Below are 24,400 nucleotides of genomic sequence, written 5' to 3' on the forward strand. Positions count from 1 at the left end.
AAATAAACCATAAGATATTTTATTTTAAAGTATCTAAATACACTCAGTGTGAATACATTTACACCAGTCTCTTTCACATAAAGCACAATAATACACAATTAATGTTTAGAAAGGTTTTATTTCTATTAGTTCTCACATCACACAGGAAACAATGAACAGCAAAATCAACATAAGTTTTATTATAATTTCTAGTTTGAACTAAATTTCACTCCTTAATAAAAAACAAAAAACAAAACTGCCCTTTGTTTCTTTAAAAGAGTACAAACGTATTTATTTCTACTGAACCTCTTAAAGGGCCATTAAACCACGTGTGATCTCTAGTTTGAGCAGCTCACATTATTATCTGCTGTAGCTAAATAAAACCCTGAAGAAGACAAACTGACGTCTTCTAAAATAGGTCACGTCTCTGTTCTCTTCATGTGGTTTTTAAACCTTCTAACCTCATTACTTTTAACAGTTAGCAGAAGCATAACTTTGGAAACACCCAGTGAATATTTTTTCACTTAAAAAAAAAGAAAAAGGTATTTAAAATAGAAAAGCACACATTGTGTCCCTTGTGTATTTTCATTACATCACTTTTTTTGTGCACATCAGAGTTTCCCACAGTGAAGTAGTCCATCAAGAAATGGCAACAGAGACACCAGCACTATGGTGAACACTGTTAAGAGGAGGACAACATGAAAGATGTGGTTTGAGCAGACGCAAGTCTCTGAGGTTCTGCAAAGAGGAAGAAATATGTTTAATTACACTAAACAATTACCTTATTATGGAAACCTTATTAAAATTTTAAGACTATATAATATTATATAGTTTAACTGTAACTATATAATAGTCACTGTTGACTATTTATTTAAGGGTTGGCTATAGCTCAGATGGTAAAGGCAGTTGCTTACAGACCACAGGGAGTGGTTCAATCCCTGACCCCAGCTATATATTGAAGTGTCTCTGGGCAAGACACTGAACCCCTAACAGCCCATTCCCCTCCCCAGCTGTGCAGTGCTGGTCTAAGCCTGGTAGAAATTGGGGAGGGTTGTGTCAGGAAGGGCATCCAGTGTAAAAACTGTGCCAAATCAACATGCAGACAATGATCTGCTGTGGTGACCCTGAACTCACGGGATAAGCCAAAAGGAGAGTAGTAGTAGACTGTTAAATATTTATTTAAAAAAAGTTTAAATACAGAGACGTTGTAGAAGCTGCCAGGGGCATAGTCTCTGTGCTAAGATAAAGGCTTCTAAAAGACATTTGACTGAGGTTCATCCTCCTGACCAATCAGAGAAGAGCAAACATTTCTGCTTGATTAGTAAGATAACTGAGGGCTGTGCAAAGTGTGGGGAAGTGTTACAACCAAAGTAACACTGTTTCAGAGTGAGGAGCTGGGGCTGAGCAGAAAGGACAGATTCCTCAGAGATACAGTAGCTTACTTTGCACTGTAACTTTAATATAATTAAATATATTTAATACATACATAGTCTAATAGTTCTAACTTTTAATATGATATGATGTACTTGCCCAACTATTATTGAGCTGAAAGTACTTTAAAACAAATTTAGTATTTTACATTTTGGTTACTTTTATATTCAAACATATTAAATCTACCATCTGACAACTCCTTGGTGATTCTCCAGCGACAGAGATGTTCCACATGTACAGTCTTTCATGAGACTTAAAGACATTGTGAATGGAGAGGTTTTCTGTAGAGTTGGTCCCAGTGAAGATTCTGCCCTTATAGAAGAGATGGGAATTCGCAGGACCGTGTCTGTATTCTGCACACAGCGTCTCCTTCCATTACAGGGACAGAAGTCTCCAGGATCACAGAACCAGCTGATCAAGAGATTAAAGATCGATGTAGGAAACATTTGAGGTTTTGCAGTCGTCTACAAGCTAAAATAAATATCATGCGTCACTCTGAACAAACGTTGAGTATCAGAAACTGACAACCATCTAAATATCATTTAGGGTTACTGACATATGTAGTCAAAGAGAAACATATGTTCAACATGCATTTTTAAACTAAATAAATTAAAAATACTACAATCTGCTTTGATCCCTCTAAACCGTGGGGTGGTTTGCATTGTTATTTTAACTTAGAAGTTCAGGTTCACCACGTCAAACGCCCTTACTGATGAAATCCTCCCAAATTTTTTATTGGTCTTGGGACCGCCACTGCACAGCTGGGGACGGGCGGTTTGGATTTGAGCATCTTGCCTAGGGACCCTTCAACATGTGGTTAAACCTCCTGCACAAAGCTTTACCCTAAGGTCAGTGGACTCTCCGGAATCACAGAAACATTTCACGCACAGTCTTGCTGTCACTGTCACACTACCTGAGTGTAGTTAATTTTTCTAATTAGGACCCAAAAGAGGAGATGGCAAGGGGAGGTTTGAAAGTGAATGAGGGTTTATTAACAAAAAAGGCAAACAACTGAAAATCACTCTACGAGGAAGTCAGGAAAACACAGGTAATAACTAAACTAAGAAAAACAGAACATGCTGGAAGGAGAAGATAAAACTAAATTACAACAGTGCTGGGGAAGCAAGGGAACTAACTAAGCAACTAAGGTGGAATAAACAGGGAAAAACAAACTAAACATAAAACACAGACTGACAGAGGGGGGCAGATAAATAACCAAGCAAGCAGGGATTACAGAGGAGAAAACCGAAACAGATAACCAAACCTCAGACCAAAATGTAAACGGAGATAGTCCAAACATCGGGGGGAAACACAACAGGGAGAGCGATGTCCAAAAGCATTGGCTGTCCATAGAAAGACTCAGGGAGAAGGGAAGGAAAGACAACGGTAGGGAGACCTGGATATAAATGCAAGGTGAAAACAATCAGGGTTAACGAGGAGAAAGAAACTAAAGACACTAAGTAGGAAGTGGGGCTGAGTGATTACAAAATAAAAGCCAGGAGCAGGAAGTAAAACTAAAGAAAGATTTCCAAAGATACTTTTGCTCTACTTTTACCTCTTTTCCAAAGAATTAGTTCTGGGGCTGGTTCAGACCCATTGCTTAATTTGGAATCAATTAATTCTTTCAAACTTTCAACATGGTGAATCACTATAATGAAATGAGCATCCACAAGATTTGTTAAAGCAAAGGAAGAGTTCACTGCATTTTAATTATATATTATTAATACATATTAATGGAAAAAGAAACTTTGACAAAAACACAAGTCAACCAAATAATGGGGCAGTAGAGATTTGATGTAGGGACAATATAAAAACACAAAGCTTTATATACAGAGGTGCAGACTAGTACCTGCTAAACATCAATTCATGCTTGTATACATTGCTGCTGTAGGTCTGACAGTTTTACTGTGTTTGCATTGTTTCCACCACTTTTAAACAAATGTACTTATTATATACAAATTGCATAGATTCTCTTGTATCATTACCTCATTGTCTCAATAATGTACCTGCCACTTCATGCGTTTGTGTCAGGTCAAGCTTGATGCGTAACAAGACATTAACCACAGAGAGTTTTTTTAAGGGCTGCAGCAGCTCCGTTCTTAAAAAAAGAGTTTTCATATGTGTGATCAGGCCGAGCAGATAAAACAGGGTGGTTTAACTGTCACTCTGTAACAAACCACAACACTTTTAATACACTGATGTGCAGGTGAAAACTAATGCTGGTTTTAGACCTGATACAATTTGGTGTCAGTCTATTGTAAAATGCTTTCAACAGCCATTCTATATAAAACCAAAAAGAAAAATTAAGATTTATGCTATTAAACTAAAAGACAAAGAAATACATTGATGGTAATAAAAACAGTGGTTCTTCAAAAAGCTGAAAACTGAGTATGTTCACTTAAAAAACCACAAATGACTGTGGCTGTCTAAAGTAGTTTTTGCATTGTTTTCATCTTGTCTTTTATTCTTCTGCCAGGTGTTTTTCCTGTCAGCAACCTAGAAGACAGAAATAAACATGTCAACATGGTTAGTACATTAGCATGTTATTCAATATGCTTAAAAATGCTTTACTGTGTGAAAATGTGTGTACGTACACATATACGGTAAAGTATTTTGGCATTTGGCAAATATCTACCTAAATGAACACATTGAATATTACAAGTGATTTTAAAAGTTATTGTAACTTTGGTAAATGTTCCACTGTCTGCACCTCAATACCAAAACAATGACAGTACCTGTCTCCGTCCTCTGCATGATGAGAGCATAGGTCGTTCTGTTTGGATCTGTTACGTTTCGCTCTCTAGAAACTGAGAAGGAAAATATTAACATTTATATGAGACTGCGTGTACATTTTCACATTTAATATACTTAGATCCGCTGTTAACTAATAGAAGGTAGAGGGTATATTTAAAAATGACAAAACATAACTAAACTTTGATGCCAGTGAGTTTAAAAGTTGCAGCAGCTCAAACATTAACACACACTGAAGATAAAACATGTGGTTTATCAGTATGACTGTAAGAAACATAGACACAGATTTTAATAATTTATTATTGAATTTAATAATTTATTAATTAATGCAGACAGATTTAATATGTTTTTTGCTCCCCTCTCAGTAAATTATTGACTAAATAATATTGGTAGAAAAAAAACGTACCTCCCTCCTTCCTCTTTACATTGACAGCAGCATAGGTCACATTGTTTGAATTCGCTACATTGTCCTTTTGACAACCTGAAATATGAACATAAAGTATACAGTACCCTCTAAGTGGTCATCTGTTAGTGTGTACAGGATTTCAATAAGCACTTTCCACTTTTTTTCAGCGCGTGATTATGAGAATTCTGAGGGACATTGATAAAAGCAGAATCAAAACTCTGATTACAATAATAATAAAAGTAATATCGTTTACTTATAAGCGCCTTTCAAAACAGTCAAGGACACTGTACAAACAATTAACAAACAAATAAAGCAGATGACAATCACAGGACAATACAATTACAGATTAGAGTGAGTAGCCCATGTTGAACAGGTAAGTTTGCAATCTAAACCAGGTTTTAAGGACAATAAGGACATAATTAGTGTAGTTTTCAATCACTATATTTACAATTGATAAAAATATATTGATTGAAAATAGATCTGTTGGTTTGTGCCTCAAAAATGGTAGTAGTTAATAGTAGCAATTTTTTTCAGGAACAGTTAGGTCATCTGGCCCTCAGTTCCACATTTAAGTTCAAATTTAAAAAAAAACATCTCAGGTTTGACTTTTTTTAATGTCACACTTCAGTACTGAATAAATATAAACTGCATAAACATATTATGTAACCCAGTTATATCCTCCAGAAGTGGTTTTAGGCTTCCTGGGGATGGATGAAAGGGCAGCATGAAAAATAGGAGACCTGCCACAGGGAGCTTAAAAACACCTTAGACATCCACCAAGAGGGCCACACCTAACAACCCGATTTTAGGAGTTTAGGGTTGTATATGTTAAATCTTGTTGTCTCCACCCTGTTCCCACCTCCCACCTTAACGAGCCCATCCAGGCCAGGGTTGAACAAACACCTACTCTGGAGAATATAACTTGGTTTCCCTGCCACTTTTATTCAGACCGAAGAAGATGCTTTGATAAGTAGTAAAACACTTCTAACATGATTCAACCAAACTTGGATGACTGAGAATCTTCACCAGCAATTGACACGTTATAGCTGCACTTTATTTGGACTTATTTTTAGTTACAACAAAACCAAATTATATCACAAACACCACAGTGGATGTAAACATGTCACATGGTTAACTTTGAACAACCTACCTCCTTTTCTCTTTTGCTTTGTGACAGTGTTTAAAGCTGCCTGTGGAACAGACACAGCAACGTCTTCATAGACTGAAACACACAATAAATACAATTTTATTTCAACATTATTTTTGTAGTTTAAAGACTGTTTATACCGCTGTGTAAACCATTTACACTAATTTACCAATCTATCATTTACTCTTGGTAGTCCATTAAAAATGTGTGCATTTTATTTAACCAGACCCCTTAAAAGAGATGGAATTATAGTAACATACAGTGACATTCTCTCTTTGAGACACTACACTACTGATATTTTGTATTAGATACTGTAGACTGTAGTAATGCAACCCTGTCTCCTGAAAATTATGATCCTACTGTATACAGCCTAACTGTAAACATGATAACGTTTTTGTAGGTTTAACGTTTATGTTCTGATGCAACGTATTTTTTGAATGAAAGAAACTTTTATTAAGGCAAAGGGAGCTACCATGAGGTGGTTGTGGAAGGTGGCAGATGTACAAAGCATAGGACTATCAAGTCAAAGACCAAAGTTTGGTTCCTGAGTCCTGTGTCTGGTTAGGTTTAGGCAAAAAAAAACAAAAAAACACAAACCTACTAAGAGTTAGTAGTAAAGAAAGATTGTGGTTTCAAAAGCGATAACACATGTTTGGTGTAAAATGACACATGTTCCTGTAGTACACCAGCCCTCGATCTTCCTCTGACCCTAACCAGCTGCTGTAACTACACAACCATAAAATAGTTTAACAACACTGTAGTCACACAAACTGGACATTGTCCTGCAGGATCACATACTACGACAGGAAACAAAATCTGAAATTTTGGTGGAAATATAACTTTTGTCTACTAAAAATGTTTTGATATGGTTGGATTATAACATATTTTCATTCGCCATTTATGTTACAGGTCAACATATTTTCATTATGTTCACAGAGGACATAGTTACATATCATGGTGAAAACATAAATGTGAGAATGTTTGCACTTTAGTTGTGTAGGAATGTTATTTTTAGGAGACAGCGTTAAGTAATGAAGGTAGTCTCTTTGTTAATTATTCGATACTCACCTGGGTCTGGTGTTGGTGTGTCAGAAGAAAAGCATAAACCTAGATAGGAGACGGCAAAAATTAAGTAAATAAGAGGATATGAAACGGAAATTTTGAAAAATAGAAAAAGTGCTTGTGTGAATATGAAACATGGGCTTAAGTATTACTTAAGACATATTTTCTTATATTTTCTACTCGTCTGAAGTACTGTATTTTCTGTACCTCTGTGTTTCCGACACTGCAGTATTCCCACCACCAACAGCAGTAGAGACAAACAAAAAACTGTTAGAATAATCGATAACAGGATGGAGAGCTGAATGGAGCTGGGGTGAGGAGGACTAGGAGTCTCTTGGCCCTTTTCAGGTGGTGTCACTGGAGGAGCAGGAGTAATATTTGGTGTTGACATTTTAAAACAGTAGTTACTAAAATATAAGTTTAGAATTTATAAGAAATGATATGATAAAAAATAATTATTGACGTGTAGTTACTGAAAGACCGACTCAATAAGACTAGTGTATAATGAGTAACAGGTACTAAAGAACAGTGATACCATGCTGATCAGTAAGTAATTATCTGTGTAACAGACAACTTTTTTAATAGATGGTTCCTGATTAAACCTGAGCAGATAGAACATGTTTAGCGATGGGTCAATTAAGATAAAATATAATTTTACTTTTTTTATTTTTATGTAAAAGGTTTTGAGATTTTATCCTTAGATGTTGATGCGTTTAGTAAATACGTAAATATATTTTTGTACAGTATGATGAACATTGTGTCACCAACAGTTTACAAGGTAATGAAAACTGTTTTCATTTAATTACAGCTGTTTGTAACCACATTTCTCCGGTAGCACTGCAAATATGCCTTTTTTTGATTATTGAAATGTTTTAACAATAACTGTATAGATTGACATTGAATTTGGTTTAAACATTATTGGCCTCCAGACAGTGACATCTAATCATTTTGATGTTAAATACATTATTTAATACATTACATTTTATAATCTCACAGGAAGACTGTGATGAGATGAGCTTTTCTGGCACCAGATTCAAGACTTTTGTCTGGTTACAAATGTTGAAATTATAACTGAACAAACTGAAAGTTTCTATTTAATGAAGTACTTTACAAATTGATGAGCAAATAAGATTTATTTGTCAAAAACACTCACCTGTGACAGTCAGCCAGCTTTCTGCTGATTCTCCACCAGATCCAGAGATACTACATTTGTAGAGTCCTTCATCAGATGTAGAAATCTTGAGAAAAGTCATTTTGCCTGAATAATCAGTTTTAATAAAGATGCCATCTTTGCAAAAATCACTTGGCGGGTTGGAGAAAGATTTTGTTCTACAGCGCAAAACCACATTGTCTCCCTCCCTCACAGGAAGAGCAGGACTCTCCAGAATCACATCACCAGCTGAAGATCAAGGACAAGAAAACAAAAACAGAAATCATATAGAAAACAGATATTTAAATCCTTTTTTCCTATTAAAAAGGGTGTATTATGAGATCAGGCAATAATACGTGCATGAATTTCACAAAATCAACTTTTGAGGCTCTGTCATTAATAATATTATGCTTATATAAGTGTTGTATTTCCGAAGGGGCCACAATGAGAAATAATGATTCTGAAGAGTTTAAAATGTTTTGACGTAATAGTTACAAACAAACTGTACCAGTGATGGTGATGTTGATGCTGTTGCTTCTTTCTTCCTTTTCATTTTCACAAAAGTACTGTCCACTGTCTGATACAAGAGCAGGTGTGATGTTTAAGGATCCTGCTGATGTTTCCCACTGAGTAAACTGTGAGGGAAGGTTATTCATAACTCTCCATTCAGTTAGGCCATGAGACCCTGCACAACGTAATGATATGGATTCATATTCAAAGAACTGCAGTTTGTTTGGATCAATACGCAGAAAAACTTCACCTGTGACAGAGAAAAGAAAAATGTAAGACCCCTACCCAAATTACAGATTCACTCTTTAAGAATATGTGTTGCATACTGAACACAGAGTAACTTTTTGTCAGCTGAGACGAAATACAGCAGCGTATTACGTTCTAGTGCCCTGTTCACTAAAGAAATCTTGATGTTATCATTTTATTAAACAATTTAGTTTTTTATTGTTTTTTATGTTTGTCTGGTATAAGACTAATATAAGTATAAGTAAATATATAAGACTGGTATAAGTAAATAAAAATCTGGTGCCTAAATTAAGACTGAATGGAACATATATCTCACAAAAGTGCAAAAAACCTCAATGTTAACATGGAAACATACATGTACAAACAGGAAGTAAAAGAACAAATACTAAATATTATTTTACCAGTTTTCTGAGCAGTAACTGCTGAGTAAGTTCTCTTACCTCGAACAGTGAGAAGCAAGAAAAAATTCAACACTGCTGGGAAGGCAAAACAAAGCTACATCACATATTCAGTATATGTCTGTATATACAGTATGAATTTACACTGGGTTGATGGAAAACAGATAGTGTACATGCAACAAAGAGGACAAGTTGTTCACTAATTGTGAATAATTTAAAATATAATAAGTCTTAACATATACGTCTGCTGGGCACCATCAAGGCTTTTAAATAGTTATAATGTTAAATATAAATCTCATATTACTTATGTCAAAACAAGTGTGTTTCAGTTTGACACAGAAAATCTTCACTTAAAAAAAATCATCAAAAACGAGATATGTATTAATATACACAAACATAAAGACCTTCTGCTGTATTTTAGTATTTGCAATCTGTAAAACAAAGTATTTAGATGTAAAGAACAGTTAATTGTAAATCATAGTATATAAAATATGATTGTGCCTTTGTCTTGTAATTATTTAGTTAATTAAGTAAAGTACCTAGAAAGTAGATCTACATCAGATATATCTGTTTAAATTCAGTTTAACATCATGTATCACTCACTCAATTTGATGCAGAGCGCTGCCACCTCCATGTTGTCTTGCTGCAAACTGAGCATCTAGCTGAGTACAAGTAAAACATGTAGTTGTTGAAGGACTTCCGTTTCCTCTGCACAATAGAGGCCACTGCAGTTTATAGCATTATAACATTTTTTTTTAGATTCAGTTGCTCTGGGGGGCAACGTTACTGGTTATGTAGCTGTTAACTGTCACTGGGGAAAAACAGTGTTCTTGAGCTAAAACTAAAAAGCTTGAATGACAGAAGGACATCTAATAAGTTAGTTTGACACAACGGGAGACAGAACAGTGTCCCACATATTAATAAAATGACAAATCTAACCAAATTCCACTGTGACCTTGTTAAATATTTTTAGTAACTTTATTTCTTGTAATCACAGGGTGCATTAGACTCTCTCTGACTTCCTGGGCAAGTAATAAACAACGAGCAGGACTGTGACAGGTTATCTACTACTTCTCTGTGTTGAACACAGTGGAACATAGTCAAGAGCACATAATACAGTACGTTCCAATCACGTTTTGGCCATGATTCTTTTATTATTAGTCGCAGTATATAAAGATTGATCCATGAACACAACTGATTATCATCTTAAGGGTCATAGGGGATGGGGCTGATCCCAGCTGTCACTGGGAAAATGCCAGGAACCAACCTGGAAAGGTTGCCTGTCTATCTCAGGGATGACAGACATACACAGACAACGATTTACACTCACATTCTATGGGCAATTTAGAGTTGACTAATAACCTAACATGCAAGTCTCTGGCCAGTGGGAGAAAACTGTAGGTAACCAGCCTCTTCTAACTCCAGAGGTGTCAAAAAGTACCAATATGTTCAGTCCTTTAGCATTACATGCTATGGCTGAAGGTATCCATTTGCATCTGTAATCGATGCATGGAGCTTTAAGTGAATTACAATCAGTATGAGACTTTCCCACAGCAGAACTGGCCAGATATAATGGACGTTAATGACGTTACACAGCATGACGCATGTGGTTACTGTAGTAAAAAAGTATGTGTGAGACTGTAGTTTGTCTTGTAACTTAACCTTACTCTAAATTTAGGGCCTAACCCAAACCCATGTTGTCTCTGAGCGTAACTAACCATGAAGTTGTTTCCTAGTTGCTGATTGGGCGTCCAATTCTGACATGAAAGGGTAACTTCCATCACTATGAGACACCAAACTATGTACAAAAGCTGACCAAATACACGCCTTGGGAAGCTTCATTATGTGACGCTGTGGGATGAGAACGTGTTGAGGGAACCCACGCTCGTACGGTGAGAACATTCACTACGCACAGAAAGGCTGATGCTAGCGGGACAAAATTCAGACCAGTGACCTTGTAACTCTGATTTAACACTTTTATTTAACTATAGTAAAACATCACTTCATCGCAACATAATTACATTGCAACTGTAACATACATCCACTGTTTCTTCATATACGCATTTAGTACAAACACTTCCAAGGGACAATACAATGCAGATTGATAAGATTTAGGCTATTAAGCTAAAAGACAAAAAAATAACTTGCTTGGTAATCAAAAGTCAAATGTCTGACTGGGTAGGGTGACTTAAAAAGCTACAAATGACTGTGGCTGTTCAGAGCGGTTTGCATTCCTTTATCTGTCTTTCATTCTTCAGTCAGGTGTTTTCATGTCAGAAACCTGGAAGACACATGCACATATACGGGTCAAGAAGGTTAGTAGATTACCAAGTTATTATTACAACTATTTATTTTTGTCAAGGCACATTTATTTTTGTAGTTTAAAGACCGTCCTGTGTATACATTTAGACTTTTCTATTCTTATTCTGGATAGTCCAATAGAATTAAATGTTTTTCAATCATACATATTAAGGGTAGTGGCATTATTTTGCTATACATGGGCAGCCTCTTTGAGACAATGCAATACTGCTATTTTGTATTAGGTACTTTGGTAAGGAGTCTAAGATAGTTTAAAATTCTAATTAATTTACTTATTTGAGTCAATGTTATACTATAGTTTCTGTTTCTTAATAATGTGATACTCACCTGGGTCTGATCCTGGTGTTGGTTTCTCAAAAGAAAAGCATAAACTAGACGGGAGACTGGAAAGTCAAAATTTAAAAAAAAGAGAAAATTAGCATCTGAATTTTTTTGCATACATTTACAATGAACTCAAATTAAAAATAAATATGCTTGTGTGGATTCAAAATAAAATACATGGGCACGAACTTTAAGTGCAACATACTTTCCACTGCTCCCATGTACTGTACATTTTGTACCTTTGTTTTTCCAACACTGCAGTAGCCCCACCACCAACACCAGCAGAGACAAACAGAAAAGTGTGAAGATAATCCGTAACACTGAGGAGAGCTGAAGACAGTCAGGATGAGGAGGATGAGAAGAACTCTCTCGGCCATCTTCAGTTGCTGTCACTTGAGAAGCACGAATGTCAGCTGTTGAAATTTTAAAATAAACATAGTACACAAAGATGTGAATATGGATTGAAAAATAAGATTCAGATATTTTATTTTTAGATCTTGATACATTTTGCAAAAATAAATACACTGAATATAAACAGTTTAGACTACTGACTATTTGCTGTGTTATGAAATGTTGCCAATAGTTTGCAAGTTAATGAAAACTGTTTTCGTCTGGATACTGTTCATAATGGGACAGGTTTTCACATTTGACATGATACATTCTAATTTAGTTTGTCCCCATACTTCTCATGTAGCAGGGTCATGATGATGATGATGATTATTGAAATATTTTGATTTATATTTTTTAAATACATAATATTTCAGAATGTCACATGCAGATTTTTCCTTCTGTTTAACTGAGTTTGTATTATGTAACTGACATTGCAACTTTCTGGTGACCCTAAAATTTAAAGTCTAGTTACAAATATTGGAGTTATAACAGAACAAATTGAATTTTTTCTTAATTTGATAAAGTACCTGATAAACTGATTTGCAAGTATGATTTATTTGTCAGAAACACTCATATGTCTCACCTGTGACAGTCAGCCAGGTTTCTGATGACTCTTCATGAGACACAGAGATACGACACTTGTAGGATCCTTCATCAGATGTAGAAACCTTGTCAATAATCACTTCGCCTAAATATCCAGTATTAGATAAGATGCCATCTTTGTAGAAATCACTTGGCAGGTTGGGGAAAGATCTTTTTCTACAGCGCAGAACCACATTGTCTCCCTCCATCAAAGGAGGAGCAGGACTCTCCAGAATCACATCACCAGCTGAAGATCAAGGACAAAGCAATCTTTCAAATACAAAAATTCTTATACTATAAGGTATTAATCAAGCAATAACAGAATAACTGGTGAGCATGAATTTCACCAAAAACAGAAACATTGGTGTCTAATCATTATTAATACTATACTCAAATAAGTTTGTAAGTATTTGTGAAAGGCCACAATGTAAAATAACTAAAAATTTCACTGAAGCTATCAGACACATTTAGGCAGTTTAACAATTAGTTTAGCAGATGCTTTTACAAGTAAGTAAGTATCAGAGGCTGGGGAACACTCTGGACTTCAATGTTGGACTGACCCTGCAGTTTGTGGACAAATGCTTTACCACCTGATCTTCAGCTTGACGTAATAGTTATAAACTGTACCAGTGATGGTGATGTTGATACTGTTGCTTCTTTCTCCCTCTTCGTTTTCACAAAAGTACTCTCCACTGTGTGATACAAGGGCAGGTGTGATGTTTAAGGATCCAGCTGATGTTTCCCACTGAGTAGACTGTGAGAGAAGCTTTTTCAGAACTCTCCATTCCGTTGGGCCATGAGACCCCTCACACCGTAATGATATGGATTCATATTCAAAGAACTGCAGTTTGTTTGGATCAATACGCAGAAAAACTTCACCTGTGACAGAGAAAAAAAAAAAAAAAAAAGTTGTGACACAATGTGTCGTTTCCATTAAAAAAATAAAATATTTCAAATCAATTACGGCAAAAATTGGATTTAAGACTACCTCTACTATGAGGCTTGGGTTAGATATCATGTAGCTTAAATCCAGCATAAAAGTAAATCAAAACGTGAAAATAAATGCAATATCTCACATGCAAGAAAAGCTGAAGGTTAACCTGAAAATATACATGTACTAAACATTATGGAAAAACAACAATTAAGTTGTGTTTGCATTTAGTAAATAAATTTCAATTTACCAACTTTCTGAGATGAGTAGCTGCCTCGAGCAGTGAGCAGCAAGAACAGATTCAACACTGGCGAGAAGACAGAATTGGCTAGTATCAGATACTCAATAGATTCTGTATATATAATATGAATTTACACTGAGCTGTTGAAAAGAAGATGCTGTACATGCAAACCATCAAGGCTTTTGATTTTAGTTTTAATGTTAAATATTATTAACATAACACATGTCTATGTGAATGTTTCAGTTTTACAAATTTTATTTTAGAAACATAAAATTAACTACAATATAATAACCTCAAAACTGAGAATCTTCACTTAAGGACAAGTGTTTTAGCAACCAGGTCAAGTACTTGGATGTAAAGAACAGTTAATTGTAAATAATAGTATATAAAATACTATATACTGTACCTATGTTTTGTAAGTGTTTAAGTAATTAGGTAGTCTACCTTTAAAAACTTTTTTTATTGATCATATATAAATGATGAGAAATCAAATTTAACTGATTACAATTTTAAACTCATTTAATAGACAATAAATCTACATTAGATGAATCTGAGTTTAAACTCAGTATAAGACCAGGTATCACTCACACAATTTGATGCAGAGCGCTGTCACCTCCATGTTGTCTTGTTGCAAACTACCTCTGCTCAGTCAGATGCTCAAAGTATGTAGTTGTTGGACTTCCTTTTCTTGTGGAGAACTGAGGCCACTGCAGTGTATAGCATTAAAATGCATTTTTTTTTTTTTTAGATTCAGTTGCTGTGGGAGGTGATGTTACTGGTTACGCAGCTAGTTAACTGTCAGTGGGCAGAAACACTGTTTTTGAGATTAAAATCTTGAAGGAAAATCTAATTAAAAATGTTGAGGGACAGGATGGAATACCGCACACTGTATACGCAAAATGAGAGTGTCCATAGCTTATTTCTGAATTCCTATGTCTCTGTACACAGTGGAACATAGTCCTTAAAGACACTGTGGCAGACATAGGCAGCACAAGTTCCCAGGCTTTGTAGCATTGAGCTCTTTCTGACCAGATGTGGTGCAGATATCTGCTTCGTTTAAGCACATCTTCCCAGTGCATGCATCAGTGTCTTTGGAGGACTGAAAGGAAGAGAGATGATCATAAATGGCTCAATTACCAGGAGATCATAGAGAAATGTCCGGGGGAGGGGCTGGAAGACTTGCTGTGAGACCATTGACTTGTGATGCAGAGGCTTCGCCACCTGCTATCTGTGCAAGATCTTTACCCTACTCGCAATCACAGGAGCTGCAAAGAGAAGAGCCACTAAGTTCATCACAGAAGCCGCAGAGGTTCAAAGAAGTACCCAAGTAAGCTACAAATCAACCAAGTGAAAAATACCCTCAGGGGTGCCCAAGACAGGGGGAGGATGAGCACCCCACCAGGACAGACCTAATGATGACAACCTCAGAAAATGGTCTACCGACTATGATTAGTAGTTGCGACTGTGGCTAGGCCTGTAAGAACGAAAGGGGCGTAAAAATCATTTGATAGTCAGATGAATAGATGAAAATGATTAGGACTAAAGATGCGTAGTAAAGTGACAGAAATGCAATGGAGCAGGATGTAGAGCTGAGGGGTTGCAAAATAAAAGCCAGCAACAGGAAGTAAGACTGGTGACCCTGACACCTCGCTAAACAGAGTAGTCAAGCAAAATCAGATCAAGTGGCCTCCAGGACAAACTGTGGCAACAGTTTGAAGAGTATACAGTATTGTTCAAAATAGTAATAGTAAATAATAATAGCAGTACAATGTGACTAACCAGAATAATACAGGTTTTTAGTATATTTTTTATTGCTATGTGGCAAACAAGTTACCAGTAGGTGCAGTAGATTCTCAGAAAACAATAAAGACCCAGAATTCATGATATGCACACTCGTAAGGCTGTTCAATTGGGCAATTAGTTGAAAGGGGTGTGTTCAAAAAAATAGCAGTGTCTGCTGTTGACTGTACAAACTCAAAATTATTTTGTACAAAAAGATTTTTGTTTCTAGGATTTAGCATCCTGTTAATCACTAAACTAATATTTAGTTGTATGACCACAGTTTTTTAAAACTGCATCACATCTGTGTGGCATGGAGTCAACCAACTTGTGGCACCTCTCAGCTGTTATTCCACTCAATGATTCTTTAGCAACATTCCACAATACATTTCCATTTCTTGGTTTCCTATTGTGTTTGGGGTCATTGCCTGGTAAAACAACCATTTCAGTGCATGTCCTCTTCAGCATAAGGTAACATGACCTCTTCAAGTATTCTGACATGTGTGATAAATAGGCCCAACACCATAGTAGGAGAAACATGCCCATATCATGATGCTGGCACCACCGTGCTTCACTGTCCTCACTGTGTACTGTGGCTTGAATTCAGAGTTTGGGGGTCGTCTCACAAAGTGTCTGTGGCCCTTGGACCCAAAAAGAACAATTTTACTCTCATCAGTTCACAAAATGTTCCTCAATTTCTCTTAAGGCCAGTTGATGTGTTCTTTGGCAAATTGTAACCTCTTCTGCACATGGCTTTTTTTTTAACAGAGGGTCTTTGTGGGGGATTCTTGAAAATAGATTAGTTTCACACAGACGTCCTCTAACTGTCACAGTACTTACAGGTAACTCCAGACTGTCTTTGATCATCCTGGAGCTGATCATTGTCTGAGCCTTTGCTATTCTGGTTATTCTTCAATCCATTTTGATGGTTGTCTTCCGTTTTCTTCCACATCTCTCTGGTCTTGCTCTCCATTTTAAGGCATTGGAGATCATTTTAGCTGAACAGCCGATAAATTTTTGCAACTCTTTATAAGTTTTCCCCTCTCCAATCAACTTTTTAATCAAAGTACGCTGTTCTTCTCAATGTCTTGAACGACCCAGGTGCTGGCTTCATCCTTAAATAGGAGCCACCTGATTCACACCTGTTTTTTCACAAAATTGATGACCTCAGTGATTGAATGCCACACTGCTATTTTTTTTTAACACACCCCTTTCAACTAATTGCCCAATTGCACAGCCATAAGAGCGTGCATCCTAGGCATCCGAGGTCCAAGCCTATCCGAGGCTTGTCACAAGGGTTCAGGAGGAGAGGACTATTAGGATGGAGCGCATGTGGCAGCAGGGAGCATGGACAAGGTGAGAGGGAGCGCTGGGGAGGAGGCTGAACTGGAATGACATCTGGATGGCAGAGCCACAATGTAGTAGCAGAAAAGCTGTAGTAGCAGGAAAAGGTACATATATACCATTTATGTACCATTTGTTTAGTTAGGGTATAAACTATTTCCTAATTAAATCTGTAAATATGAAAATTTGCTTTTACAATTATCAAGTCAACAATGCAGTTATCACTGAACAAGTTAATGAAAATCAATAATATATATGCATTCAAGTGTCAAGGTGCTGAATAATGAGTACAACTATTACCAAAGGGTACAAATAGGTCAAAAGTTTAAAGGTCACTTTCATAATCTTTTTTTCCTCCATTAGGGTCCTAAGAGGTAAGGGTCCTATGGGGAAGAGTGAAGTGGTGGCCCTGGCAGTGGGTGCGTGGGACGTAGCTGTGATGAGTCCAAAACCCCTTGGTGACAATATCCAAAAAAATCCCCTTCAGTGAGCAAGTGCAACAGATAGTGAGATAGTCCGTGACGCTCGGTGCAATAATCAATATTTCCTTATTAGTAACCTGAGTCTCACAGGCAGAGTGTTACACGGGGCCGTAGGCACCTAAGCCTGGCATGAAACTAGACATGAGCATAGCGTGGTGGTTAAACATGAGCATGGCAAGGAAAATGTCCTCTTTCCTGATGGCATGGTACAGAGGTCCGAGGTGATACCTTGGTTCCCTATGGGAACGTAGCCACATTCAGAGTCCGTGGCGTAATGTCTCCAAGCCGATAATAGAGAGAGTCAATAGGGGCTGTTACTCACAAATACAGAGCGGCAGGTCGATAAACGTAGCGTGGTCCGAACCGTGGAAGCAATGAAACGGTTTTCATGAAGGCTGGAAAGTCGCGGTGATTAGCAGAAAATATGGCGGCTTGGTGAAAAAACTGAGGATGTAAGTAAGAGAAGTGGTGAAACCAGGTGAAACTGATTAACGGTGATTAGTAAAGCTGGAACAACGACATGGGACCAGGAAACAGGAAGTGACGGCAAAATAAAAGTCCTGAGGGCGGAATGAGGTCGAGGATTCTGACCGGTGACCAGAGATTAAACTAATTTATTATTGCAGGAATATTAGCGCATAATAATGTGATTAATTCGACAGAAAAACTATGCTACATAATGTGATAATGTTGATCAATGGGTGTAATTGTGTAGTTTTACACAATAATTTTACATAAATAAAAAAGTCATGAAATCAAATTCACTCTAGGTTATTATTCATTGATCAAAACTTACAATGACACTTTCGAAACATACTTTGCTTTGGAGCAAATGCTTTGATTGTGTCAAATGAATATATGTCATTGTCATTATGTAAGTTAATGTGGCTTCAAGTTTGATTTCAGCTTCAGTTTGCACTCTGCATTTAGTTATTCATTATCTCACCAACACAGAATCATTATACTCAATGGTGGTGATTCATGTTCACATGAAGTGGTCGTCACTGTGAATCATTTTACAGTAGCTACAGAAAAAAGCACAATATTAAAAAGTCTTAAACTTATCATAGTGTTAACATAGTTGAGCATTTCCATGTGCAATATACATGCACATTGTCTAAATGTTGTCTAAATGTTGCTATGCAGTCTAGAAGTAAAGTTACTACAAAGGAAACACTTTTGAAACAGGTCAAAGTACATTTTTTTTTTTCGAGCACTTTGACCACACAGTTTTATCTCTCTGTCTGGGGTGAAGCCCGACACATTTGCAGCAGGTATGTTCCTTTCGTTACGTAAACTTCATTTGTACCAGTTCTTTAAATACTTTTTTTAAGTAATATGTCTTTAGTTAAGGTCAAGCAAAGACAGATTGTTAATTTACATATTAAATAATGATAAATTTGTGCTGCACTTATAGCCGTCTACTGTTCACTGCCTAAGGTACATGTAGGCTCATGTGTAACTGACATTAGAAAACACAACTACTGTTTTATGTTCATGTACGTAGTTGTTACCTACCATTAGTGCTGCTAATCAAATTACTCTCAAAACAACACTAACAACTCGCTGGCAGTTTCACTTTCTGAGTTGTAAATGAAACTAACTTTTATACTGTTGTTGCAGTATCCAATCAGTTTTTAATTTAGAAAAAGGCAGCAATACTAAGATGATATTGTTTGTTTAATTCAAAATGATTGACTTTTAAGTAGATCTTCATGAAACATTATAAAGTCAGACTCATTGTTTCCTTTTCATTTGCTCGCTTTTTTGTATGTATCACTTCTTTGTAAGACCTGCCTGCTCTAGTCCTAGTAATAATGTGTGTATATGTTAATGTCATTGTCAAATATTCTAAAACAACTTAAAAACATTTGCTAACAATAAAGTAAAGCCACAAAAGGAGTTTCTCCATGCACACAAAGCATTTTGATTACTTTTATCAGCTCTATAGCAGTAATGAATCAGACTTTTTGATTGTTGGGTAGATGCAGGCATAGAGCCAAGGAGTAAAGTTTGCTGGAGGAGGAAATTATAGTCATAACGGTTTTGGTCTGGGTGTGTGTGTATGTGTGTTTAGGACCTGGTATTAGATTTTAGATTTTTCCATATAAGTTCTGAATCGGCTTTAATATTTGTTCTTTAATTCTGTATGTGATGGGATTTTGAGCACCAGAAAATAATTTCCTGCTTCTTCTAGTAAGTTAGTCTGTGAACTCTGCTGGTGTCTAACCTGACACCATACAGTCAAACTTGTATAATTAACACAACACTTACTACTACTACTACTAAAACTTCTAGTACCCAATAATCTCATATTCCAAATCCTAAATTATGTTATCAACACATTCTAATTCCACAGCTTCAAATAAAGATGCTTCCCAAGGCAACGCTTTTTTTTTTTTTTTTTTTACATCCTTTGGCTTATTGATGCCACAGGTACACTTTTGCATCACTATTCTCCAGGAATGCCACCATTTGACGCCACAGGAACAACTTTACATACACACAGACTGCGTTGGGGTCAGGGAAAACATCTTCAGAGTAAGGTTAAGTTATAAGATGGTACCAAAAAACTAAATAACTACATGAAAACAAAATGCTACAAACGCACACATGTACTTTCTCACTTTAATAACCAGTGTCTCACGTTGTGTTATCATCAACACAAAACATCTCGCTCAACATTGGGAAAGTCTTATTCCCTCCATCCACGTCCCCATGAAACTTTTTCACTTTATATATCATGTCATTGCTTTGTACGTCAAAAGTGTAAGTGCCGGGTTTTCTGTTGTGTTTTACTGAAAACTGAAAACAGGTATTTTAAGCGTCAACATGTAACAGGAAAGGAAAGGACAAAGTGAAGCTTTTGTAAACCTTGTGAATGAGAACAGATAGTTCTAGCATGGAATGTTGTATTTAGTTTTCGACAACATAATTCCCTACATTAATGCCCATTTCTTTGGAATGTGATATTGTGTTGTCTTTTGTTTAATGACAAATTTAACATACTTGCTATTGAGTATTTTTATTAATAAATCAGTACAGTCCTTAAATATTTTTGAAAATGTATTCTATTTACATCCATTTTATGTTCTATTAAATAACATTTTACATTTTTTTACTTTCTCCTCAGAACTCCAAGATGCTTTCCCTAAATTACAAAGACTCTCCCAAACATCTGCTCATTTCCTTCAGTGCTTTGCTTGTTCTACAGGCCGTTCTCCTCCTTCTACTGACAGACTCTTGTACAGGTATTTTGCACAGTAATTAAAAATTAAAACAGTAATTTTGTTTTTAATGGAGAATGACAGTAAATCATGATCATTTCCAGGTCAGTCTCAGGACACAGAACCATCTGAATTAATAACAGCGTTAGAAGGTGAAGACGTTGTTTTACCATGTCACCTGGAACCTGCAACAAATGTTGTTTCCAAGAGTCTGGAGTGGGGGAGACTTGACCTGGAACCCAGATTTGTCCATGTGTGGCATGAAGGTCAAACTCTTCTGGTTAACCAAAACCCATCTTACCGAGGAAGAACATCACTGTCCGTTGAGAAACTGGAGCACGGAGACCTTTCACTGAGCCTCTCTGACGTGAAACACTCTGATAACGGAAGATATAGATGCTACTTCCCCTCACAGGGAAAAGCCTCAACTGTTGAGCTTCTTGTTGGTGAGTGAGATTATATTGTATAATGCTCATACATATCTTTACATTTCAAACTTATAATACTTTCTGTTTCAATCTCCCCTTTCATCAGGATCTGTCTCCTCACCAGTCATAGCTGGACTCAAAATAAACAGCAACGTAGTTGTGTTTCAGTGTGAGTCTAAAGGCTGGTATCCAGAGCCTGAGGTGTTGTGGTTGGAAGATAAGGGAACCGTCCTCTCTGCTGGACCTACAGAGACAGTCAGAGGTCCTGATGACCTCTACACTGTCAGCAGCAGAGTCACTGTGGACAAGAGACACAGTAATAACATCATATGTAGAGTCCAACAGAACAACATCGACCAGACCAGACAGACACACATTGAAGTAACAGGTGACTTTTTTCCATCTGAAATCAGTATTTTTTCAGATTTTAAACAACTGAGGTCCTGTGTATACATTAACTACCACTGTTTTTTTTTTTCCAGCTGAATGCTTCCCAGCCCCATTTTGTTTTGATACTCGTTTCAGTGTCGTCTTGGCCGTTTCCCTCATTTTCATTTGTGCAGCTGCATTTTTTGTGTGGAAATGGACACAACATGAAATCAAAGGTACTAAAACGGGTGTTTAATTTTAATCTAATAAACTGAACTCGTGATCCTGATACATTTTTACCAACAGCTATTTGTGAGAAATTAAAAGATTATAACTTAACTAGTGTATTTCATTAAAAAAATAAAGGTGGTTATAATGAATTTTGTATGTGGGAAAATATTTACATAGAGGAACATAACGTTTTATTTTAGTGTGTTTACAGTGGTGTATCCACTTTGATGCTGTTTGTGTGTTTAATTCACTTTCACATCTGAATAAATTAGCATGATCACACTAAAGTTTTTCTGTTCACACAGAGACAAAGACCAGGCAGAAGCATGAAACTGAGGAGAGAGAGCGAGAGAGGCTTCTGGGAGAAAAGCAAAAGAAGGAGTTGGAGGAGAAAAAGGCAAAACTTAATGAAGAGTTACAGAGGAAAGAGGAAGAGGAGAAAGATATGGAAAAGGTGGTTAATACACTGAAGCACCAGAGGGAGGAACTGTCCAAACTAAGTGATCAACTCAAATGTCAAAAGGAGAAAATGGAGAAAGAAAAGGATGAAACAGACAAAAAGGTTCAGTCAGTGGAAAAAGAAAATGACAGATACACTGGACTGAAAGAAATCATATTAATAAGTAAACGGCGGCTGATGGAGAGAAAACAAGAACATGAAAACCTGCAACTAGAGACTTCAAGACTAGTGAACAAAACAGATGATGTGATTAATAAAATGATAGAGAGGAAGAAAGAAGTAGAGAAACTCAAAGTGGACATCAGTGTTAAACTGAAAAAGACAGAGGAAGAAGAAACCTGAGCCACCAGTTATCCAACACGTTCTCATTCCACAGCGTCACATGTTAAAGCTTCCTCTTCTTCTTCTTCTTTTTCTTTCGGCTGTTCCCTTTCAGGAGTCGCCACAGCGAATCATGTGCCTCCATCTAACTCTATCCTCTGCATCCTCTTCACTCACAACATGTTAAAGCTTCCTAAGGCGTCAAAATGTGGCCTTTTGTACGTCCTTTGTCTTATCATAATAACAAAGGTGCACTTTGGTGTCGGTGTTGGACGCTCCAAGAGCATCAACGTATGACGCGACATTAGGGTTTGAGAAAACACTTTTTTAGGGTAATGTTACATCAAGAAACAAGAACAGTTGGGGTTGGGCACAAAAATTAAGGGTCAGGTTAAGATAGAAGACAAATTACATAAAAAAATTATGCTATATAAAGTGACAATGACACACACGTACTTCCTTTGTATAGTAACCACGTGGCCAGGAAACACTCATCAATAAAGCAAACATCTTGAACTAGAGTCGAACCCCTGTCTCCCGTGTAAAATTCCTGTGTCTTGTACCATCCACCACCCCTGTCCTCCATATTAGACTTTACATCATCAATTTTGGTGTCAAATTTTCAACACTGGTGTTTCTAATTAACTACACTGAAAGCTCAACGCCAATGGGCAGCTTCAGCGTCAGCATGTAACGCAGAAGGTCTTGACAAATTAAAGCTTTTTAACGCCTCGGGAATGAGAACGGGCTGACTTATCACGAGTGGAAAATAATTCAGAAAGAACCAAACTGTTAATACATTTGTAAAACTACACTTGTATTGATTTTTATATGTTTCACCCCCTTTTAAACTTTCTATGTATAAAGCAAACAAATGTGTAACTGTCTTTGGTGCAAAAAAAAAAAAAAAAAAGGAAGGCTGGAAGTTTGTGCTCATCTCAGCTCAGTTTGTATAATGTTGGACTGTTTAACTCTCATCTGCCTTCGAGCCACACTTACAAGTCTCCTCATGAATCATGTTAAATGATGTTAACACTTTTCTATTCTTACATTTTGCAGTTTGTTGTTGGTATTTTTTTATTGCATCATGTAAAACACTTTGAGCTGCCTTTGTAAATACAATGTGTTATACTAATAAACTCCATTTCCCCGTTTTTCATGTTTAAAGAAATCAACTAAAACCATTTGTTTAAATTTTTTGTATTTTACAAACGATGATTCAGAAACCAACCTGGAAGGAACTTTTAATCTCAGATGTGTAAATGGACACAGGTTTATGTGTTTGCATGGCAAGTTGCAGAACACGAAAAATAAAAAGCTAATGACCTGTTGTAGTAATCAGCTCCTGCTATATGTCATGTGACTTTGTTTGAAGACATTGACCAAACAGATTTCTTTGTGTTTATAAAAGCTCACAAACCTGTTACGGGCGTCTATGAGTCGTCTATCATTAATGAGACGTTAATTTAATGATAACTGTCCTACATTTTAAGTGACAGAAATAAAAAAAAATGCTATAAAAATAACCTCTTAAGAATGATGTTTTCTGGAAAACATAAAGTCAGTAGAATGAAGATTAACAATATCTTCTTGCATCTTATGCATAAAATTTGAAATAAAGATTAAAGTCATGAGGGAAAGCGAATAGTGAAAGTTGGACCAGCGTGAGTGGGAGGAACTGAGCAGAATCTTACATGTGGCCCAGGAAAACACAGTTCTGGTCTTTCTTTGTTTTGGTTTTAAAACAGGTATTTTTCATAAATACAACACACTAGTTCTGTAGATATTTAATAAATAAATAAGCTGCAAATCATTAAACACAAAATGTAAAATTTTCCTGGACTCTTTTTTAATATCATCATTAATAATAAAGTTGGACTTTATGTAAAAGTCCA

The 24,400-nt window shown here is 36.4% G+C and overlaps 2 protein-coding genes across 5 annotated transcripts; one reads left to right on the forward strand and one right to left on the reverse strand.

The window, feature by feature from the left end:
- Nucleotides 1–2,317: 2,317 nt before the first annotated feature.
- Nucleotides 2,318–17,919, reverse strand: LOC137137553 (low affinity immunoglobulin gamma Fc region receptor III-B-like). 3 transcript variants are annotated; one of them, XM_067524000.1, is made up of 10 exons: nt 9,684–11,337; nt 9,123–9,155; nt 8,435–8,686; nt 7,930–8,175; nt 6,984–7,133; nt 6,783–6,821; nt 5,718–5,789; nt 4,568–4,642; nt 4,146–4,217; nt 2,318–3,906 (listed from the first exon to the last, which is right to left on the reverse strand). In XM_067524000.1, the coding sequence occupies exons 1-10, from the start codon at nt 9,736–9,738 to the stop codon at nt 3,899–3,901; spliced, it is 1,002 nt and encodes a 333-aa protein (XP_067380101.1). In that variant the 5' UTR covers nt 9,739–11,337; the 3' UTR covers nt 2,318–3,898. The 3 variants fall into 3 exon arrangements, 1 of the variants encoding a protein (XP_067380101.1); XR_010915739.1 differs by lacking the exons at nt 2,318–3,906; nt 4,146–4,217; nt 4,568–4,642; ... (2 more) ...; nt 6,984–7,133; nt 7,930–8,175 and adding exons at nt 11,727–11,782; nt 11,960–12,133; nt 12,694–12,939; ... (2 more) ...; nt 14,453–15,129; nt 17,792–17,919 and having other exon boundaries at nt 8,586–8,686; nt 9,684–11,361; XR_010915738.1 differs by lacking the exons at nt 2,318–3,906; nt 4,146–4,217; nt 4,568–4,642; ... (2 more) ...; nt 6,984–7,133; nt 7,930–8,175 and adding exons at nt 11,727–11,782; nt 11,960–12,133; nt 12,694–12,939; ... (1 more) ...; nt 13,874–13,930; nt 14,453–17,775 and having other exon boundaries at nt 8,586–8,686; nt 9,684–11,361.
- LOC137137543 (butyrophilin subfamily 3 member A2-like) lies at nt 17,798–23,928 on the forward strand. 2 transcript variants are annotated; one of them, XM_067523984.1, is made up of 6 exons: nt 17,798–17,921; nt 20,603–20,720; nt 20,801–21,142; nt 21,231–21,512; nt 21,607–21,729; nt 22,030–23,928. In XM_067523984.1, exons 2-6 carry the CDS (start codon nt 20,612–20,614, stop codon nt 22,524–22,526), a joined length of 1,353 nt encoding a protein of 450 aa, XP_067380085.1. In that variant the 5' UTR covers nt 17,798–17,921; nt 20,603–20,611; the 3' UTR covers nt 22,527–23,928. The 2 variants fall into 2 exon arrangements, with proteins under 2 accessions (XP_067380085.1, XP_067380084.1); XM_067523983.1 differs by lacking the exon at nt 17,798–17,921 and adding an exon at nt 18,599–18,743.
- The last annotated feature ends 472 nt before the right edge of the window (nt 23,929–24,400 follow it).

This window comes from Channa argus, chromosome 12, assembly GCF_033026475.1.
Source record: "Channa argus isolate prfri chromosome 12, Channa argus male v1.0, whole genome shotgun sequence".
Taxonomy (NCBI): domain Eukaryota; kingdom Metazoa; phylum Chordata; class Actinopteri; order Anabantiformes; family Channidae; genus Channa; species Channa argus.

Excerpts from the sequence above, each read along its gene's own strand:
- LOC137137553 (XM_067524000.1), bottom strand. The coding sequence starts at position 9,738 with ATGCTCAGTTTGCAGCAAGACAACATGGAGGTGGCAGCGCTCTGCATC. Across the intron at positions 9,156-9,683 it reads AGCGCTCTGCATCAAATTGA|TGTTGAATTTTTTCTTGCTT; the intron begins GTGAGTGATACA and ends CCTTCCCAGCAG. Across the intron at positions 6,822-6,983 it reads GCAGTGTCGGAAACACAGAG|GTTTATGCTTTTCTTCTGAC; the intron begins GTACAGAAAATA and ends TCTCCTATCTAG.
- LOC137137543 (XM_067523984.1), top strand. The coding sequence starts at position 20,612 with ATGCTTTCCCTAAATTACAAAGACTCTCCCAAACATCTGCTCATTTCC. Across the intron at positions 21,143-21,230 it reads AACTGTTGAGCTTCTTGTTG|GATCTGTCTCCTCACCAGTC; the intron begins GTGAGTGAGATT and ends CCCTTTCATCAG. Across the intron at positions 21,513-21,606 it reads GACACACATTGAAGTAACAG|CTGAATGCTTCCCAGCCCCA; the intron begins GTGACTTTTTTC and ends TTTTTTTTCCAG.